This window comes from Cephus cinctus, unplaced genomic scaffold (genome assembly GCF_000341935.2).
Source record: "Cephus cinctus unplaced genomic scaffold, Ccin1 Ccin1_scaffold0123, whole genome shotgun sequence".
NCBI lineage: Eukaryota > Metazoa > Arthropoda > Insecta > Hymenoptera > Cephidae > Cephus > Cephus cinctus.
This window is the reverse complement of record NW_014332857.1, coordinates 1,831,643-1,846,931: the sequence shown is the minus strand read 5'-3', so window position 1 is coordinate 1,846,931 and position 15,289 is coordinate 1,831,643. Positions and strand designations below refer to the sequence as shown.

General features: G+C 44.8%; 3 protein-coding genes across 6 annotated transcripts; all 3 read right to left on the bottom strand.

The window, feature by feature from the left end:
* Positions 1 to 6,213: 6,213 nt before the first annotated feature.
* On the bottom strand, positions 6,214 to 9,820 carry LOC107274854 (ATP-dependent RNA helicase DHX33). Its single transcript, XM_015754412.2, has 7 exons — positions 9,391 to 9,820; positions 8,497 to 9,114; positions 8,113 to 8,345; positions 7,270 to 7,620; positions 6,974 to 7,172; positions 6,615 to 6,891; positions 6,214 to 6,510 (listed from the first exon to the last, which is right to left on the bottom strand). The coding sequence occupies exons 1-7, from the start codon at positions 9,624 to 9,626 to the stop codon at positions 6,334 to 6,336; spliced, it is 2,091 nt and encodes a 696-aa protein (XP_015609898.1). The 5' UTR covers positions 9,627 to 9,820; the 3' UTR covers positions 6,214 to 6,333.
* Positions 9,821 to 10,077: 257 nt separating this feature from the next.
* On the bottom strand, positions 10,078 to 13,052 carry LOC107275090 (major facilitator superfamily domain-containing protein 1). The gene is made up of 7 exons (XM_015754869.2): positions 12,911 to 13,052; positions 11,958 to 12,234; positions 11,433 to 11,849; positions 11,048 to 11,359; positions 10,863 to 10,975; positions 10,553 to 10,791; positions 10,078 to 10,465 (listed from the first exon to the last, which is right to left on the bottom strand). Exons 1-7 carry the CDS (start codon positions 13,050 to 13,052, stop codon positions 10,421 to 10,423), a joined length of 1,545 nt encoding a protein of 514 aa, XP_015610355.1. The 3' UTR covers positions 10,078 to 10,420.
* A 528-nt stretch (positions 13,053 to 13,580) lies between these two features.
* On the bottom strand, positions 13,581 to 15,286 carry LOC107275093 (chromatin complexes subunit BAP18). 4 transcript variants are annotated; one of them, XM_015754875.2, is made up of 4 exons: positions 15,138 to 15,286; positions 14,658 to 14,749; positions 14,106 to 14,204; positions 13,581 to 14,005 (listed from the first exon to the last, which is right to left on the bottom strand). In XM_015754875.2, exons 1-4 carry the CDS (start codon positions 15,153 to 15,155, stop codon positions 13,711 to 13,713), a joined length of 504 nt encoding a protein of 167 aa, XP_015610361.1. In that variant the 5' UTR covers positions 15,156 to 15,286; the 3' UTR covers positions 13,581 to 13,710. The 4 variants fall into 4 exon arrangements, with proteins under 4 accessions (XP_015610361.1, XP_015610359.1, XP_015610362.1 ...); XM_015754873.2 differs by lacking the exon at positions 15,138 to 15,286 and adding an exon at positions 14,969 to 15,100; XM_015754876.2 differs by lacking the exon at positions 14,106 to 14,204.
* Between the last annotated feature and the right edge of the window lie 3 nt (positions 15,287 to 15,289).

Below are 15,289 nucleotides of genomic sequence, written 5' to 3'. Positions count from 1 at the left end.
GGGGGGGGGGGGAGGGGTTGAAAAAAAAAAGCAGGGCTGCCCAGAAGGGCTCGAAATTTGGGAAGAGAATTGAAAGGAATGACATCGTACACGAGCAAAGCGTCGATTAATCCTGGAAATTGCACTTACGTAATGGCCAAATATTTAACCCGCTCGCCCGCCGGCTCGAATAATCCGAACGATCCTGCCGATCCAGCCGCGGGATATTATCCGGGCGACCAGAGTCTCTACCCCCCGCGAGGACCCGCAGCGTCAGAGAGGCGAGGACGGCGATGACCGAAAGGGCTAACAGACGGGTAAATCAGAAGGGGAAGGATACGTGTCCGCAAGCTCAAACGCACCAGTACAAATGCCAGCTTAATCGAAAGTCGAAATAATGCCTATCGCGTTATACCAGGCACACTTCCGCATAGACTGTGTCCCAATGGCCAATTCCAGGACGCAATCTATCGTGCCCAGTGTGGCGAGCCTTATCGACGTGAGATCCGGAATCGGTCCATTCAAATAAAAAAAAAGGTTCTCCCTGTATACAAGCCAAACAGCAGAACTTCAGGACCTCCACCCTGTGGCCGATAGTAGCAGCAACAGCAAAGGGTGGTGGACGGTCTTCGATTTTTTCCGACTGGAGATTGCCCCTCGCAAAGTGGTCACTCGGTCAGAGTGAAAAATTTGTTAAAAAGTCGAGGGGCAAAGCGCGGCGAGTCGAGCAATGAATTACCGGATATTTTTTTTCCAAGCTCATCCCCATCGCTCTGGTCCCGTTCGCAGGAGTAAATTGACTCGCGCGAAATGGCTCACGCTTCCGTACACAGGGGGAAAAAGGAATGCCTGTTCACGGACCCATTGAATATTCCGCGAGTACAGGGAAACTACAGCTAAATATCGAGTTCGCTGACTGCATGTGTATCCGAATTCCAGCAGCCTTGACTGAGCATGAGGATCCGGATGGCGCAGGAGGCTGCGGATCGTAGCTGTTGTTTCGTAGCTGTCATCGCCCTCCACGATTGTTCGCATTCGTCCTGGCGAATGCTCCTACACAGGATGCACCGCGAAGGGCCTGTAGCTCAAGGGAGGGAGCCTGCATTCGACGTCCTTGCTCTTTCTCTCCTTCCATCTGGAAATCCTCCGACTGCTCCTCCTCGTTCCCTGCTGCGCCTCAGGGCGAGAATCCGTTATCCTTGACTCTCTTGGTACCCGTCATACCTGAAACTTGTATACGTACGTGCAAGAGTGCCTATGTCGCCTTGCGGAGCCAGAGAAACCGATACGCGCGAAGATAGGAAAGCAGGTAGTTAGGTAAGCAGGTAGAAGAGCTCGTAGAGGGGAGAGAAAAGAGAAAAGAGGGAGGATGACGTGGCAGGTTACGCACAGTTACGCACTTTCGTGTCAGTCACTAATTGCACTCGCAAATATGCCGGACAGACTTGGGCTCGGGGACAGTCAGTCTAGCATTAGCCAGTATCGCTACCGGAAGAGCACGCTCGGTCCTCTTCCGCTCTTGGGAGTTCACTCCTATCGGAAATATTGGAGAATTCCGGTCAACGGTTCGTGACTTGTTTCCGTGAATCGATCGTGGTGTTGTGCTGCTGCTCTGGGAGTCCGTGATAACTCTCGGGCCAAGTGGTGGATTGCTTTTTCTTGAGACACCCAGTTTATCCTGGACGGTCTGGACTTGCCTGCTGGAATTGAAGTGCGGTTCCCGCTGGTCGACAGTCGATTTAGGAAAACGTCCATCTGTTCTCGCTATTGCTGCTGAGAATTCATGGGATTGATCGATCGGGTCTGCCGAGCGGAGGAAGAATCGAACGAGGAAGAAATCAGGAAGGAAATGTCGAGGATAGTCCTGCTTATTTTGGTTCTGACAGTGTCCGGAAGCATCAGGGCCAAGGACAATCCTGAACCGGATCCCGTGATCATGATACGATCCACTTTAAAGTCCTGGCGAAGAATGTACAACACTTATCAGGAGGAAATGCATCTTGGCTACTGCTGGGCCGACTACTTCCTGGATATCAAGAAGATCATCGACGGCTTCGCCGCTCCGAAGGTTCCTAACGGGTTCGTCCTTGGTCCCGCGCGTAAAAATATCCTTGAGGATCTTCGCGGGGATGAGGAGATCGATGCCAAAAACGATGAATACAGTACCAACGAGGATCTGAGACAGGAATACGAGACTAGCCAGGATTACGAGGAGGAAAACATGGGTGGGTCTGACCTGACGGGAAAGTGGGCAGCCCTTGCCCAGGAAGAGAACCATGATCCTGCCTATCAAGGATCAAATTACCCGGTCTCCTTGCTAGCCAGTAATTCCGAGCCGCACACGTTCCTCGCAGCAGAACAAAGCAACGTGGAACAACAAGGTCGTCTCCCGTATAGATTCCCTTCGGGCCGGTCGCTGGACTCGAATGACCCTAAGGAAAAACACCAGCCAGGACATCGATCAAACTCATCTTCGTTAGGAAGCCTCTTGGGGCTTGGGTTTAGCTACGTACACAGTGACGGCGGCGCTCCAGGCAATCGCTCCACTGTCGAAGAAGAGGACGAGGAATCGCGAGAGCTGCTCCACTCACGAGGATTCGGCAATCTAATCCTGTCCATGCTGGGGCTCGATGCTCCAGGATACGTCGAGTCTTCCGTGTACAGGGTCGAACCGAATCCTTTTGTATTTACTATGGTCAGATTCATTGGGACATTCGTGAGGGTGGGTAGGGAAGTTATGAAGACCATAGACTCCACCAGTGTACTGGCTTGCACCAAGGACTATTTGTGGGGCAAAATGTTGCACTGGATAGACTCGTAACCTGGCTCCTGAGGATCTCCAAGCAGTTTCCCTAGAGTTAAGGACAGGAGAACCGCGTAGCCAAAGGAGTCGTCATTTCGCACGGGAAGGAACGTTATCTCTACTACCTTAAAACTAGACTCAGATCCCGCGGGAGTAGTAAGTTATTACGAACAAAGTATTATGCGAGTTTCATCAGAGAGACACTCGAGCGAGTATTCCAGTCCCCCACGAGGGCGCAAGGGATGCAGCATCCCTACGCCAGTCTTGGCGCTACTTGGCGCTAGATAAATTTTTGAAGCCACCTGTTACTTACCGACATTCACCAAGGTGCTTTCAATGAAGAAAATGAAAAAGCTTAAAAGGATACTTCCTTCTCGTTCCACTTCCTCTCGTTCTCTTTTGATGAACTGCTGATCCCGGCGACCGAGGCCGCTGCTGCGTGCCTCCGGTGTGACTGCCACTTCCATAAGAGAAGCGTCGAATCTCGTTCTACAAAAGAGCCGGATCAAATATGCAGCCAGCGAAACGACCTCGCTCTTTATTCCTAGTACCGTGCTAACTTCCCGGTGGGAGAAGAATAATGGGATGAAAGAAGGAAAGGGCTGGAGGAAGTTCAAGGGAGGCCTCGGACTCTGATCAAACGAGGGAAGCGTCGCTTTGTGGGCTGGACTGAGGTTCCGAGTCGAATTCATTATTAAAAACCGGAGGATCACACGGCGACTATGAGGACCTTCTAAGATAGATGGAAGATGGAAGATGGGAGATAGAAGAAAGCTCCGTCGCGTAACGGGCTACATAGAGAAGCGTATTACCTACGTCCTTTCACAGCGGGTTTCTATTCATAAGTTCACCCTCTCTCTAGATTCCGACCCTCCACGCTCTAGCAAAGCCACCCGAGCATATTGCAAACTTTAATCGCGAAAAGGGAACACGTCGGCGTTCCTCGTAAATATTTAATTCTTAATCACGCGTCGGCCCTGTTGAGCAAACGTGCTGCTGCGATACCAGTGGATCTTGGACAGTGTCGAGTCAATACCTGTGACCATCTTTTTATCCTTTTCTCTTTACAATCTCCCTCTCTCTGTCAGTTTTCCGTTACTCGAACAGAATCAGAACTAACCTTCCGTTGCGTTGGACGATAATTCCTGGCTTCCAGAACTTCATGGAATTTCTGATGATTTAGTTAATCGCAGAAGTAAAAGTTCGTTTGTGACACAAACACATTCTGATTCTTTTAACGTGCATTGTGCATGACTCTACTTGGAGGGTTAAAAGGATTCTACTGATTCTGTGGAAGTAAATCTGCGAATACATTGACTCCGTCATGGCCGCTTGCGAATCTGGGCCAGATTTACGTGGTAGCATCCCTGGCAACTTTCAAATCGTACAGATACCGCTACGATTTAATAAGGTATAAATTGCTTCGTACTACGCTGCGAAATAGTATCGCTTCTACGAGCGACCGAATTTATTCCCTCTTCTCGGTTTTATTCCAGGCTGCAGCCCTATTGGCCTGCACTACCTTTACGAACCAATCCATATCCGAACTCCGTTGGCAGTATGGCACTCTCGATAAAAGCGACAAAACATTTTGCAAAATTTCCCACGAGATCGGATAGCACGAAGTTACCTCTCATGAGTATCGATGTCTTCCTCAAGGCTATCTCCAAGTCGACCAGGCTGATATAAACGGACGATTTAAGAACTGGAAAGAAAAGACTTCAATATCCCAATGAAAATTCGGCTTTTCCCTCCAGCCTTTCTTTTAAATCAGCTTGAAGCCTCAATCGCCGTTACGGACCGCAGTAAGTCCGGCTTCTCCTTAAATCGTTAAGGCCGCGAGGCGCCTTGCAAGGATTTATGGCGGTCAGCCCAGAAACAGCCGCGAATTCACGACTCGGGCTGGCAGCACTGCTAAGCCGAATAATTCAATTCGCCAAGGCAAAGGTGCGTTACGAGAGGGAACTTATCTAGCCCCTTTGGTAAAGCTCCTAAGACTGCTAAAAGCTTCAGCAGCATGCTTCGGCCAGAGCCTTTGTCGGGGTAGGGACTCGAGGTTGTTTTGTCATTCGGTTTGCCCAGTAACTCGAGGACTCGTTATATTAATATTCGGACAGCCATATACATACCGGGTGTTCCCTTTGATAAATCCAGCGAGCCAACCTTATAATTTCAATGCACGTTAATCAGCGTCCAAATACTTTTTTTTTTGTTTCGTTATGACGAACTTGGGCTGTCGTCGCGTTCCTCAAGTTGAAAGGGTTGAACAGGGTGAATGTAGAGGAGACCGTGGATCCGTGAGATACCATGGGGATGTGGGGTCCATAAGCTTGGCGCAGATCGCTCGTCACCAAGAGAAGGGAAGAGAACTAGGGGGGTGGTTGAGGTCAGATGGGGTGGGACGTAGAAGGTTACCGAGTGGACTGAGAATGCCGAGAGGGCGAGGAACGGCCCCGGAGGGAAAGGCTGGAGTAGAGATAGGGAAACTACATGTGTGTCAGGGTACGATTGCGTGTGAGTAAGAGTTACGAAAGAGGCGGAAAAGCTGAGGCGATGGAGTCTGCTGATTCGTTTAATATTATCGGGACCCGGCCGATAGTCGGAATTCGATTTTTCGTGAAAATTCTCGAAATATTTTCGGGGACAGTAAGTGAAAGTTCACGACGGCTTGATAATCGAATATATGTATGGCGGTGGGTCAGCGTGAACGAACTGTTGAAAACCGCCAAACTATGCGACTCGAGTACCGTTAGTCGTTTAGGCTCCTCTCTATCTATAGCCAATTTCAAATCGTCCTATTTATTCTGCAAATTGCCACTTCGCCAACGCAGTCGAATCTCTCGCAGTCGTTTGATAATTCAGACGCGAAGTCTCTCGCGTTGCAAGTCGATTGGACATCAAAGGTCTTTCGCGCGTTCGTCGGAATGCCTGCTAATTCGTTGGTGGACGTTGCCATTTAGCCATGGAAAAATAAAAAAATTAAGTTCAATTGATTTTTCAATGTGCCGCATGAATTTGGAGGTAGCCACCTGTTGTCACACTCTAGTCGAACGTTTACCAACTACTAGGGACGTTTATTCTCGTCAAATGCAGTGTTTATCTAGCGTTAATTAACCGTTTTATCATTCGACAAACCGGTGGCAGTAATTCGCTTAATTGGATTATTAAAATTCAATTACGACACGAAGCCCCCGGCGCGAATAAGCTGCGAACCATGCCCAGCCTAGGAAGAGAAGAGAAGAGAAGACAAGAGAAGCGAGGAGGGGAGGGAAGAGAGGAGGATCGCCTTCTTGAAGCCGAGTTTCCCAACGGGATAGACTCAGTCGCGATAACGCGTACTTTGGAAAAGAGGATAATCCGCGAGGCAGCCATATTCACTGCTCCCGGGGAATCCATTCGAGAAAGTTCTTTCGAGCTTAAAGCAACTCGAATTAATTGACCGGCTCCCAAACATTTATTATTATCTATTCGCATTCGTTAAAATAATACTAGCGGCTAAATTATGTACATGTTATTCGTGAAATAAAAAATAAATTTTTACTATCTGTCAATTAATCCTGCCTTCCCAATATCACACCCTTCTTCGTTAGCCAAGAAGATTCGATCACGGACAGGCCACGGATATAGCACTTTCCGGTGGCGACAATTTCCGTGAATAAAACAAGACTCGGTTTGCTGCCGTGAAGTGTAGACGAGGGATGAATCGCAACGGACTGCCGAGAAGTTACCTATTTTTTGTGAAAACAGAATAAAGAAACACCATTCTCCTCCTTCAGTTCCTATCACCTTCTGTGAATCCTAGAGAAACAAGGTCAAAGGTGAAAAGTCATACCGTGATGTAGCTCTGATCTCTCTGCAATTCGGCCAGATTATCGTAGAGTCCTTCGAGCAAGGCTCTTCTTAGGCGATCCGTGTTTGAGCCGCAGCTGACCCTTTCGAGATTCGCCCGTACAGCCAGGGCAGCCAACTGCTGTCGCACTTCGCTAGCGTATTCAAGATTCCTGTGGTGAAGGAAATTCTCATGGCACCAGACCTTCTTTTGAACGGCATTTGTGAAGCCGCGATAGACATTTAGAAGGGTGACGTGATCTCCTTCCTCCGACGAGAATCTGCAGAGGGATATACACGTAAGGGAATGTCAGCATGTTCCGAAGACACTTCACTGCGGTCTCTCTCACTGTATATAACTACCTGGACCTGGCTGCAAAAGCCTGCTGCCTCTTAGCGGGTGGGTCTGTGAACACGGATTCTCCAGAGAGTAAGGCTATAACTGTGAGAGCTTCTTCGAGGCACTGGTGCTCCACGGAGGCAAGGATCACTTTGGTGAATCGAGGATCGAGAGGGAATAGTGACATTGTTCTCCCAAGGGTTGTCAGCTGTGGTGGTAAACCTGTCAGTTCGATCGATCGTACATGAGATAAATTACAAATATATAATTAATTAACTGACGTCGATACTTTTGATTCAATAATTTTTTTCTGTCTAACCTTTGACTGCTCCAAGTTTCTCGAGACACGAAACCGCGGCATCCACTGCCTCCTTTGGAGGCCTGTCCATAAAATCGAAGCTGGTAATATCCACCCCTATAGCCAGAAGCTGCAAGGCCACCCCAGCCAAGGAGCACCTCTGTATCTCCGGTATAGGCATTTCCTTCATCTTCTCGAAATCATCCTTGGAATAGGTTCTGTAACATTTTCCAGGAGCCTCTCGACCAGCTCTACCTGTCCTTTGCCAAGCCTGAGCCTTGGCTACCTTCTCAACCCTGAGAACGTCCAATCCCGTGGTCGGATGGTGAGTTCTCGCCTTGACCATTCCAGTATCAATTACGTGCCTAATTCCTGCAACACGCATACGTTTCAATGATTAATGCCAGCAGCGCTGGAAGTTTCGTTTATAGGTATTTGACCAGTTTATTTTTCTACTAGAGATAATTCAGAGATCCTCTGCTCTCTTTCTTCTCTCTGTCTCTGTCTCTCACTGAATAGCCACAACGCTATTTTTCCATCTATAAACCGAGAACGGAAATACTGTGGGATTGACCAAATTAGCGTTCACGGGTGGTGAAAAAAATCTTTAATTAACACAACAAAATAATTGATTATCCAAACATATTTTAGTCGATCGGACCGAATATCTGATAAAGGAACCAAAAATTTGTTCGCCACCCGTGAACACTAAGGTAGTCAATCCAACAGTATGGCTTTTCTCGGTGTAGAAATAAACACAAGAACATGAGAACTAACATTCGCCAAACGTGTACGAGTAGTATCTTGGGTTTTACTTTAGTAGATGGATCTTTTTCTTTTTTCTTTTTCTTTTCTTTTTCTTACCACCAATGGTAACCGACGTCTCAGCTACGTTGGTAGCCAAAACCAGCTTCCGCATACCAGTGGGTGATGCCTTGAAAGCTTCCAATTGCTGATGAGTCGGAAGAGCCGAATACAAGGGAAATACTTTGAGGGCAGGATATCCCTTTCCATCCAATTGCTTAGCCACTTGTCTTGCGGCAACTGCGGCTGCTTCGATTTCCTCTTGACCCGTCAGGAACGTGAGGATGTCCTCGCTAAAATAGGAATTCGAAAGTTATATTGCTCCTGGTAACGAGGGTTCTGTGCTTTGGGATAGTACATTTCCAAAGAGAAGAAAATAGTTTGTAATATCTTTGCTTCGGTAGTTCCTGTATCGTAAAAATGGAACTTTATAAAGTTTCTTACTTTGCAGGAGCTTCCCGATGAATCTGAAAGACCGTGACTAAGGCGGAGAATGCATAATCCTCCTGAGTCTTAGTAGCGTGATAAATTTTTACAGGATGCTGCCGTCCCTCCAGATACAGTACAGGCGCCTGGAAATACTTTGTGAATTTGTCGACGTCCATGGTAGCGGACATCACCAGGAGTTTCAAAGGCGGAAGATTTTTCAATCTTCGTAATTTTTGAGCTCTTCGTGCTACACCGAGCAGCACGTCAGTCTGGACGGACCTCTCGTGGGCCTCATCGAGAATAACGACGCAATAATCTGAGAGTATCTCATCAGTCATAGCTTCACGAACCATCATTCCATCAGTTAAATATTTTATTCTAGTCTGGGGTGACGTTACGTCCTCGAAACGCACAGAATAGCCAACAAGTTTCCCCGGAAAACTCCCTTGTTCCTGCGCAACCCTTCTGGCTACGCTTACAGCCGCCACACGTCGTGGTTGCGTGATGCCAATACAACCGGATGAGCCGACAATGCCGGAAGCTAATAATAACTGTGGAATTTGCGTTGTTTTTCCACTGCCGGTCTCACCAATTATTATAAGAGTACTATGCTGTTTTATTTCCTCGAGCAGCCTGTGAAACGATGAAAATTATCGTTATAGCGAAACTGTTTCAAGAGTAGGTCGGAGAATCGCGACGCTACTGCCATCTAGCGAGACGCACGGAATTATCAAAGATTTCGCCGACTGAAGAATCGGGACGTAAAACAGAGCAAAGAATAATGCGGATCATACTACTTACGATGCTTGAGGTTAAAGTTCTGGTAAAAATTCTGACAAATTTTATGGTACTTTTTTTCGTGAATAATTATGAAATGCTTACAACAATAACATGGTATCCAGTACTTACCGTTTTCTCAACCTGTAGACTGGCAAAGACTTTCTTTGCTGCTGTAAGGTAAGATTCGTTTTATCCGGCGGTTTAGGATGCTTAGGAGAACTACTCGTTAAACTGCCTTCGGTCTTTTGTTGCTTATTTGCACTCTCGCCAAAAACAACTGGAGTAGGACGTTTCGGTGTTAATTTGTGAAAACTTGAACTTCCCATCAAACTGTATTTGGAATCTGAGTTGTCGTGCACACCCATTGTATTAAAATTCTCACTAAATGCTCCAACACAACGCACTGAAACAATTTGACTTGGTTAACCCACTCGACACGCACCAGAAACGCACGTGTTCAACTGCACAGCTGTTTTCGTGATTTTCATCAGCACCCTCTGTCAGAGAAGCACGGAATTCTAAGAACTTCTTTGGCTCAATGGGTAACTGACTCTAACATAATTGATATACATTACCGACTGGGCCATGACAAATTACAGAAAAGTAAATTCTTACTGACGTTAAAATATATAGCAATATTTCAGGAAAGAGTGTGCATGTTGTTGCAAGAGACTTTGAAAAAGAGTAAAATAATTCACTTGACAGAACATTTATTTTGCTAAAATATATTACACGATATAAGATCCATTAAAGCACGTTAAAGATCATCTCGCATTTTGCAGGACACGTAATAGTAATGGAACGTTCAATTCTCAGAAATATGAAATCGCGTATGATTTGGGTGATTGCCTCTCTGATAAAAAATAATAAACGAATTGCGTCAATAAATATCTCTGAATAAAAATATAGAGTATCCTCGATGGAGGGAAATCTTTGTATAGTCTCTCGTCATCTCTATCAGTCATAGGAAATCACCGCTCGATTTGTCCGTAACATTTATTTTTTTTCTATTTATCATTTAAATTCACTTATCAACAAACTTATCACAGATTAACGCTGTGCAACGGGAAGACACAGTGAGCAAGTTCTCCCGAGACATTTTCAATGTCCATTAACTGACTTAGGAGTCATCAACATGTTCAAGATCAAATGCCGAGCATCATCGAAGCGCTCGATACGTTGGTCCTTTCGCATGTATTGGCAACTAAAAGACAAAGTTTCTAAGAATTGCTGCAAAAAGTCTTAATTCGAATATTAATTTAATGCTAAATAACGTATCCATATATCATACCGGTGCACCTATGCGAGAAAGATATCTATTGCGGATATGAATATCAGAATGCGGTTGTAAAAGATCATCGGCTGACAGATCAGAAGTTGAGTCTCCGGATAATAGTTTTTCTCTTTCCAAGGAATCGGTTGTTTTACGACATTCGTCATACTTTTCTCGCTGACCTGGTGTCATATTGAGGTACCCATCGGTCGATGCGATATCCAACATCCAAATGGCCATAGTGGTGATCAGGGAAACTGTGGAACAAATTATTGTGTCAATAAACGATTTTAATTTGTGAGAGAAGCAAGATTTAAAAGAGACTCACTCCAAAGCCAGCCGAGGAAAAATATTTCCAGCATGAAGTAACCACCAGCATCAACTATCATCCCAGCTAATATAGATACAACAGCCAGACCCAAATTCTGGATAGATTGAGCGCTGGAAAATGAAAAAAGAAGATTAAAAGAAACATATTAGGGATCCTCGATCATTCTTACTTAAAATACTTACATGCCATAAGCCGTGCCTAATTGATACTCTGGTATCACCAGAGCGATCAAGGGCCAGAGACTGCTAGCCAGCATCGAATAGGACAATCCCATAGTAATCATACCAATGTAGGGATTGACATAAGTGAAGGCAAGCAATCCGTGCGCCAGCATCGTTATGCATATGCTAATAAAAACCCAGCTGACATTTTTTCCAGTTCTGTCGACAACATATCCAAGAACTGGTGATGCAATTGCCGATATCGAATAAATTAGAGAGTTCACTGTGTTAGCTGCTGCTGGCTCATATTCATATTTGCGTTCAAAGAAGACCCTTGAAATACATATTAAATAGAAGATAATCTGGTAGTATCGCGGATGACTAATCCGTAATAATGCCTACTTACTTTCCCAGGGCGATAAACGGAAAAATGGCGACATAGTAAGCGATGCAGACTATCGTCACTAGCCAAAATACACCTTTGAAGTCTTTAACGTCCGTTATTCGAACTACCTCTTTTTCCTGACCTTGTCCTCGTTTTAATAAACTTTCGGCTCGTTTATCCATGATGGCCAGCAGACAGGCGCAAATCATCGAGCCCACACAAGTCAAAGCAGCTAGAAAGAGAACGACGCCAATACATTGTGGACCTTTGTAGTACTGGGAAACATAGTTGTAGATCGGCTCCATCACTAGGAAGTTGACGGTTGACCCTACACGGGCAAAACTCAATTGCAGTCCAAATACCATATTTAATTCTTTGCCTTTAAACCAGAACACGGCATAGTTGTTTTGAGCGACAGCAAGAGACTCGGCGCCAATTCTAGAATTAAAAAATATAAGGTTTAACTTTATAAATACAATATATGTTAATAAGTATTATTTTTATTTTTTAATTAGTATTTTTTATGAAAAAAAAAGTGTTTCTTACCCAAATACGAATCTTCCGACCATCATCAGCCAGAACATATCCATAGTGGCTCCAGTTGCAAAAATTATCTGACCAATTAGGGTTAGTCCCATGTAAATGATAGTGCCTAATCGAGTTCCAAAAACTCTATCCAATAAAAATCCTCCAATGAAACAGAAAATCACGTTCGGCCAGGAGTAAATCGAGTAAAGTAAAACAAATCTACTAGTTGATAATTGCAGATCACTCTTGAAATTATCCTGCAGCGCGCCGGGATTGTCGTAGCAAAAGTACGATCCTAGATTGCAAATAGAAAAAGAGAAGGAAACGTGATTATTAGCGTGAAAACCAGACGAAATCAATCATTGATCAATGAAAAAATAAGGCCCAGACTGCTTGATTTGTCAGCCAACAATGTAATGATGAAGAAATAGAAGTCAAGGGTTCAGAGTTCACAGCTGCTAATAAAGAGGGAATTCTTTCTTGAGTATTCAGTATTATCTTTATTACGAATATCTCATAATACTTTACTGACTTCGAGTACAACAAAGATTATTTGTTCTACTTCATTTTGCGGGACTTTTTTATTTTATGTCCAAGACGATATTCTATCGTCGATTTCCAACTATCGTGCGTCCGTACACGTGAGAGTAGAAGATTGTAAAATATCTGGCAACGGCAGTTACGAACACGTGCATATTCCAATATGGGAATCGAAGGAAAGCACAATACGGAAAGTCGTATTGTGACCTCGAATTACTGATACGGGAAGAAAATATTGGAAATGGCTGTTTCTTTGTACTAAATGACTGATAGTGGAGAACGCCCCCGTCAGAGGAATATTTGATCTCGTTAAGTACAGATTCCTCTTCAGTCGATGGCAACGCAGCTATCGAGTAGAATAACGAAAAGCAAAAAGCAACAATGGCAGTATGAAATATATAGTATTTTTGGGTTGAAATTGTGACGCCTACCAAATCCGAGAAGACACATGAGTGCAAGACCTGAAAACCTATAGAGAGGTCTTTTCGGGCTGCACAATCCATGAAGCGCGATCTCCTCGCTGTCAGTCCTGATGAGGCTCTCATCAGGACTATCCATGACGCCTCCTTCCATCTTGATTTTTTAGATCTGCTATTTCGAGCAAACTAAAGGAAAGAAGGAATTAACTAAGGAATAGAAGGAAAACTGATTAGCAAGTCTTTCCCTCGTGAATCCAATTTTGTTGACAGTTCACCGTGGTTGACACACTAACATCTCTGCACGTCAATTGGTATGCGCAATCCTGCCATATTCCTTGTACACGTAACACTAATTTACAAATTGTTTATGTCGCACTAACTATACGAAGGATTTGGTTAATGAAGCCACAGGGAGGACAAAGACTGATACGCGATCCAGACTCTAACGTCTGTCAGTTGCCTCCTCGGTTGGTCGGCGCTGTGCAACAGCTGAGACACTCAGTTGACATACCAACGTATTTTTGATAAAATCTCTAGTAAAGATATTCAGTGAACTTCCATTCGGTAAAGTAACTAGATATAATTCTTGCGAGGCGTTGGATAGTGGCGCCACCAACGATGAATGAACGAACTTTCATTCAACGCGGGCTAACATTAGCTCTTTTACGAATGGATGGTTGAAGTTAAAGAACGATTCTTAAGGTTTATTTTGAAAATGACAACTTACTGGATCCATGTCCGTAAACTTACAGTAAACAATGTGGATTTGACTTATAATTAAAAATATAAGTAAGAGTATAAAATACTTAGGATTACGATGCCACTTCTTCTGTTGCTCCCTCAAATTCCAACTTAACCTGACACTCCTCTGGCAAGCCCTCAACGTCCACTTCCGATTCTGGAGCGTTCAGCATATTTAGAGTTACTTCTGCTGATTTTCCCATCAACCCTTGATTTGCGGTTGTCTGTTGCTGCTTCTGAACTTGCACTTGTTGCTGTTGCGCAACACTGCTTTGCTGCATCGATTGCTGTTGAGCCTGTTGCTGTCTGATCGGGACACCTGCTTCCTCGAATGCCTTTTTCTTCAAGGTGGTGCGTATCTGCGACCTACAAACAATGAAGAAAAACGTCTCTGTCAAAATGGCGTCAGATCTGACGGAGAAATTGAGCGACAATCCGTTGGCTCGATATGGCCCTTTCAACTTACACCGTTCTCCCCTTGATGTGCTCGCTTATTTTGTTCAAATCTTCGCTGAAGGTTTTAACCGAGTGACGGAGCATCTCAATTTCCTCGTCAGTCCATTTACTGTAAGTCAGGATAACGTTTGATGAAAGGCAAATCATTCCATTGACTATTTGCTATAAAGTTATTTGGAATCTTAACATCTTTTCAAATTCACAGAAACACGTTAAAAGACCCGCCATCAATATTAGTTGACTAGGGATGTGTTTCATAGCTCACTGCAAGTGCTGCAAACAATATTGTATCCTTCTCAGATACATTAAAGGATAAAGAGACGCGATGATGTCCGCAGTACTTGCAGAAAGTTTTGAAACACACCTTAGATATAATATTATGCGTCCTACGCCAGTGGGGATTCCTAACTTATCATCAGTCGAGTTTATACAACGCGACGCAACGTTAGAAGCTACGAAACTAGTAATTGAGCGATGCGGGCATCTCGAAGCAAAGTAACCGGGCTGTCTTGAAAGATCAAGCATGAGCAAAATTGTAAAAGTGCAGATATTTGCAATTTACCCAGCTGGTGAATCTGTCGTTGGATGCAGCTGCATCGTTAGCTCTCCAAGTTTGTTGAAAGCCGCTCCGGCGGCAGTGAAAATTTCACCGACCTGTAAAACCAAGCGATACGTCAGCACTAGAGACGCCAGAATTCCAACCGTTTACCGCGCATTCGTATTTTTCTGTTTCCTTTTGAATTTTACTATGGATATACAGGAAATATTGTGAAAATACTATTGTGCAGCCTCCTGAATATCCTCCGGCACTCTGGATCACTTATGAAAAGGGTTCAAATAGATAAATACAAAGTAAACAGCACATAACCTAACCTTCCGTCCACTTTGAAACTCCATCGTTAGAATACTCGAGGGCGGCTTTGGGCGCACGTGGCTTTGGGTCAGAAAATAAGGGTGAGTGGTGGGATGCACCGTATACTCTAAGCGTATTTGAGGGGAATATAAGGAAAAATCACTTTGTAAAGTCACCATTCTCACTTACCTTGCTCGCCGAATTCATGTCAAATTGTTATTATACAACGGTTGGCTGCCACTGGCTGAGGCTCGCGTGTTGTTCGTGCGCCGTGGCCCTCTCGCGTCGCAACTATCGCGACGCTTCAGTAATCTTTTCGTTACCCATCGCGACGTCGCTGT

Coding starts and splice junctions, on each gene's coding strand:
- LOC107274854 (XM_015754412.2), bottom strand. CDS start 9,626: ATGGGTGTGCACGACAACTCAGATTCCAAATACAGTTTGATGGGAAGT. Junction 7,173..7,269: donor GAAACTTGGAGCAGTCAAAG/GTTAGACAGAAA, acceptor TCGAACTGACAG/GTTTACCACCACAGCTGACA. Junction 6,892..6,973: donor GCTTTTGCAGCCAGGTCCAG/GTAGTTATATAC, acceptor ATCCCTCTGCAG/ATTCTCGTCGGAGGAAGGAG.
- LOC107275093 (XM_015754873.2), bottom strand. CDS start 14,992: ATGGAGTTTCAAAGTGGACGGAAG. Junction 14,750..14,968: donor AGTTTCAAAGTGGACGGAAG/GTTAGGTTATGT, acceptor TTGGTTTTACAG/GTCGGTGAAATTTTCACTGC. Junction 14,006..14,105: donor CACATCAAGGGGAGAACGGT/GTAAGTTGAAAG, acceptor CATTGTTTGTAG/GTCGCAGATACGCACCACCT.
- LOC107275090 (XM_015754869.2), bottom strand. CDS start 13,052: ATGGAAGGAGGCGTCATGGATAGTCCTGATGAGAGCCTCATCAGGACT. Junction 11,360..11,432: donor CCGTTTATCGCCCTGGGAAA/GTAAGTAGGCAT, acceptor ATGTATTTCAAG/GGTCTTCTTTGAACGCAAAT. Junction 10,466..10,552: donor TTTCTCGCATAGGTGCACCG/GTATGATATATG, acceptor TTTGTCTTTTAG/TTGCCAATACATGCGAAAGG.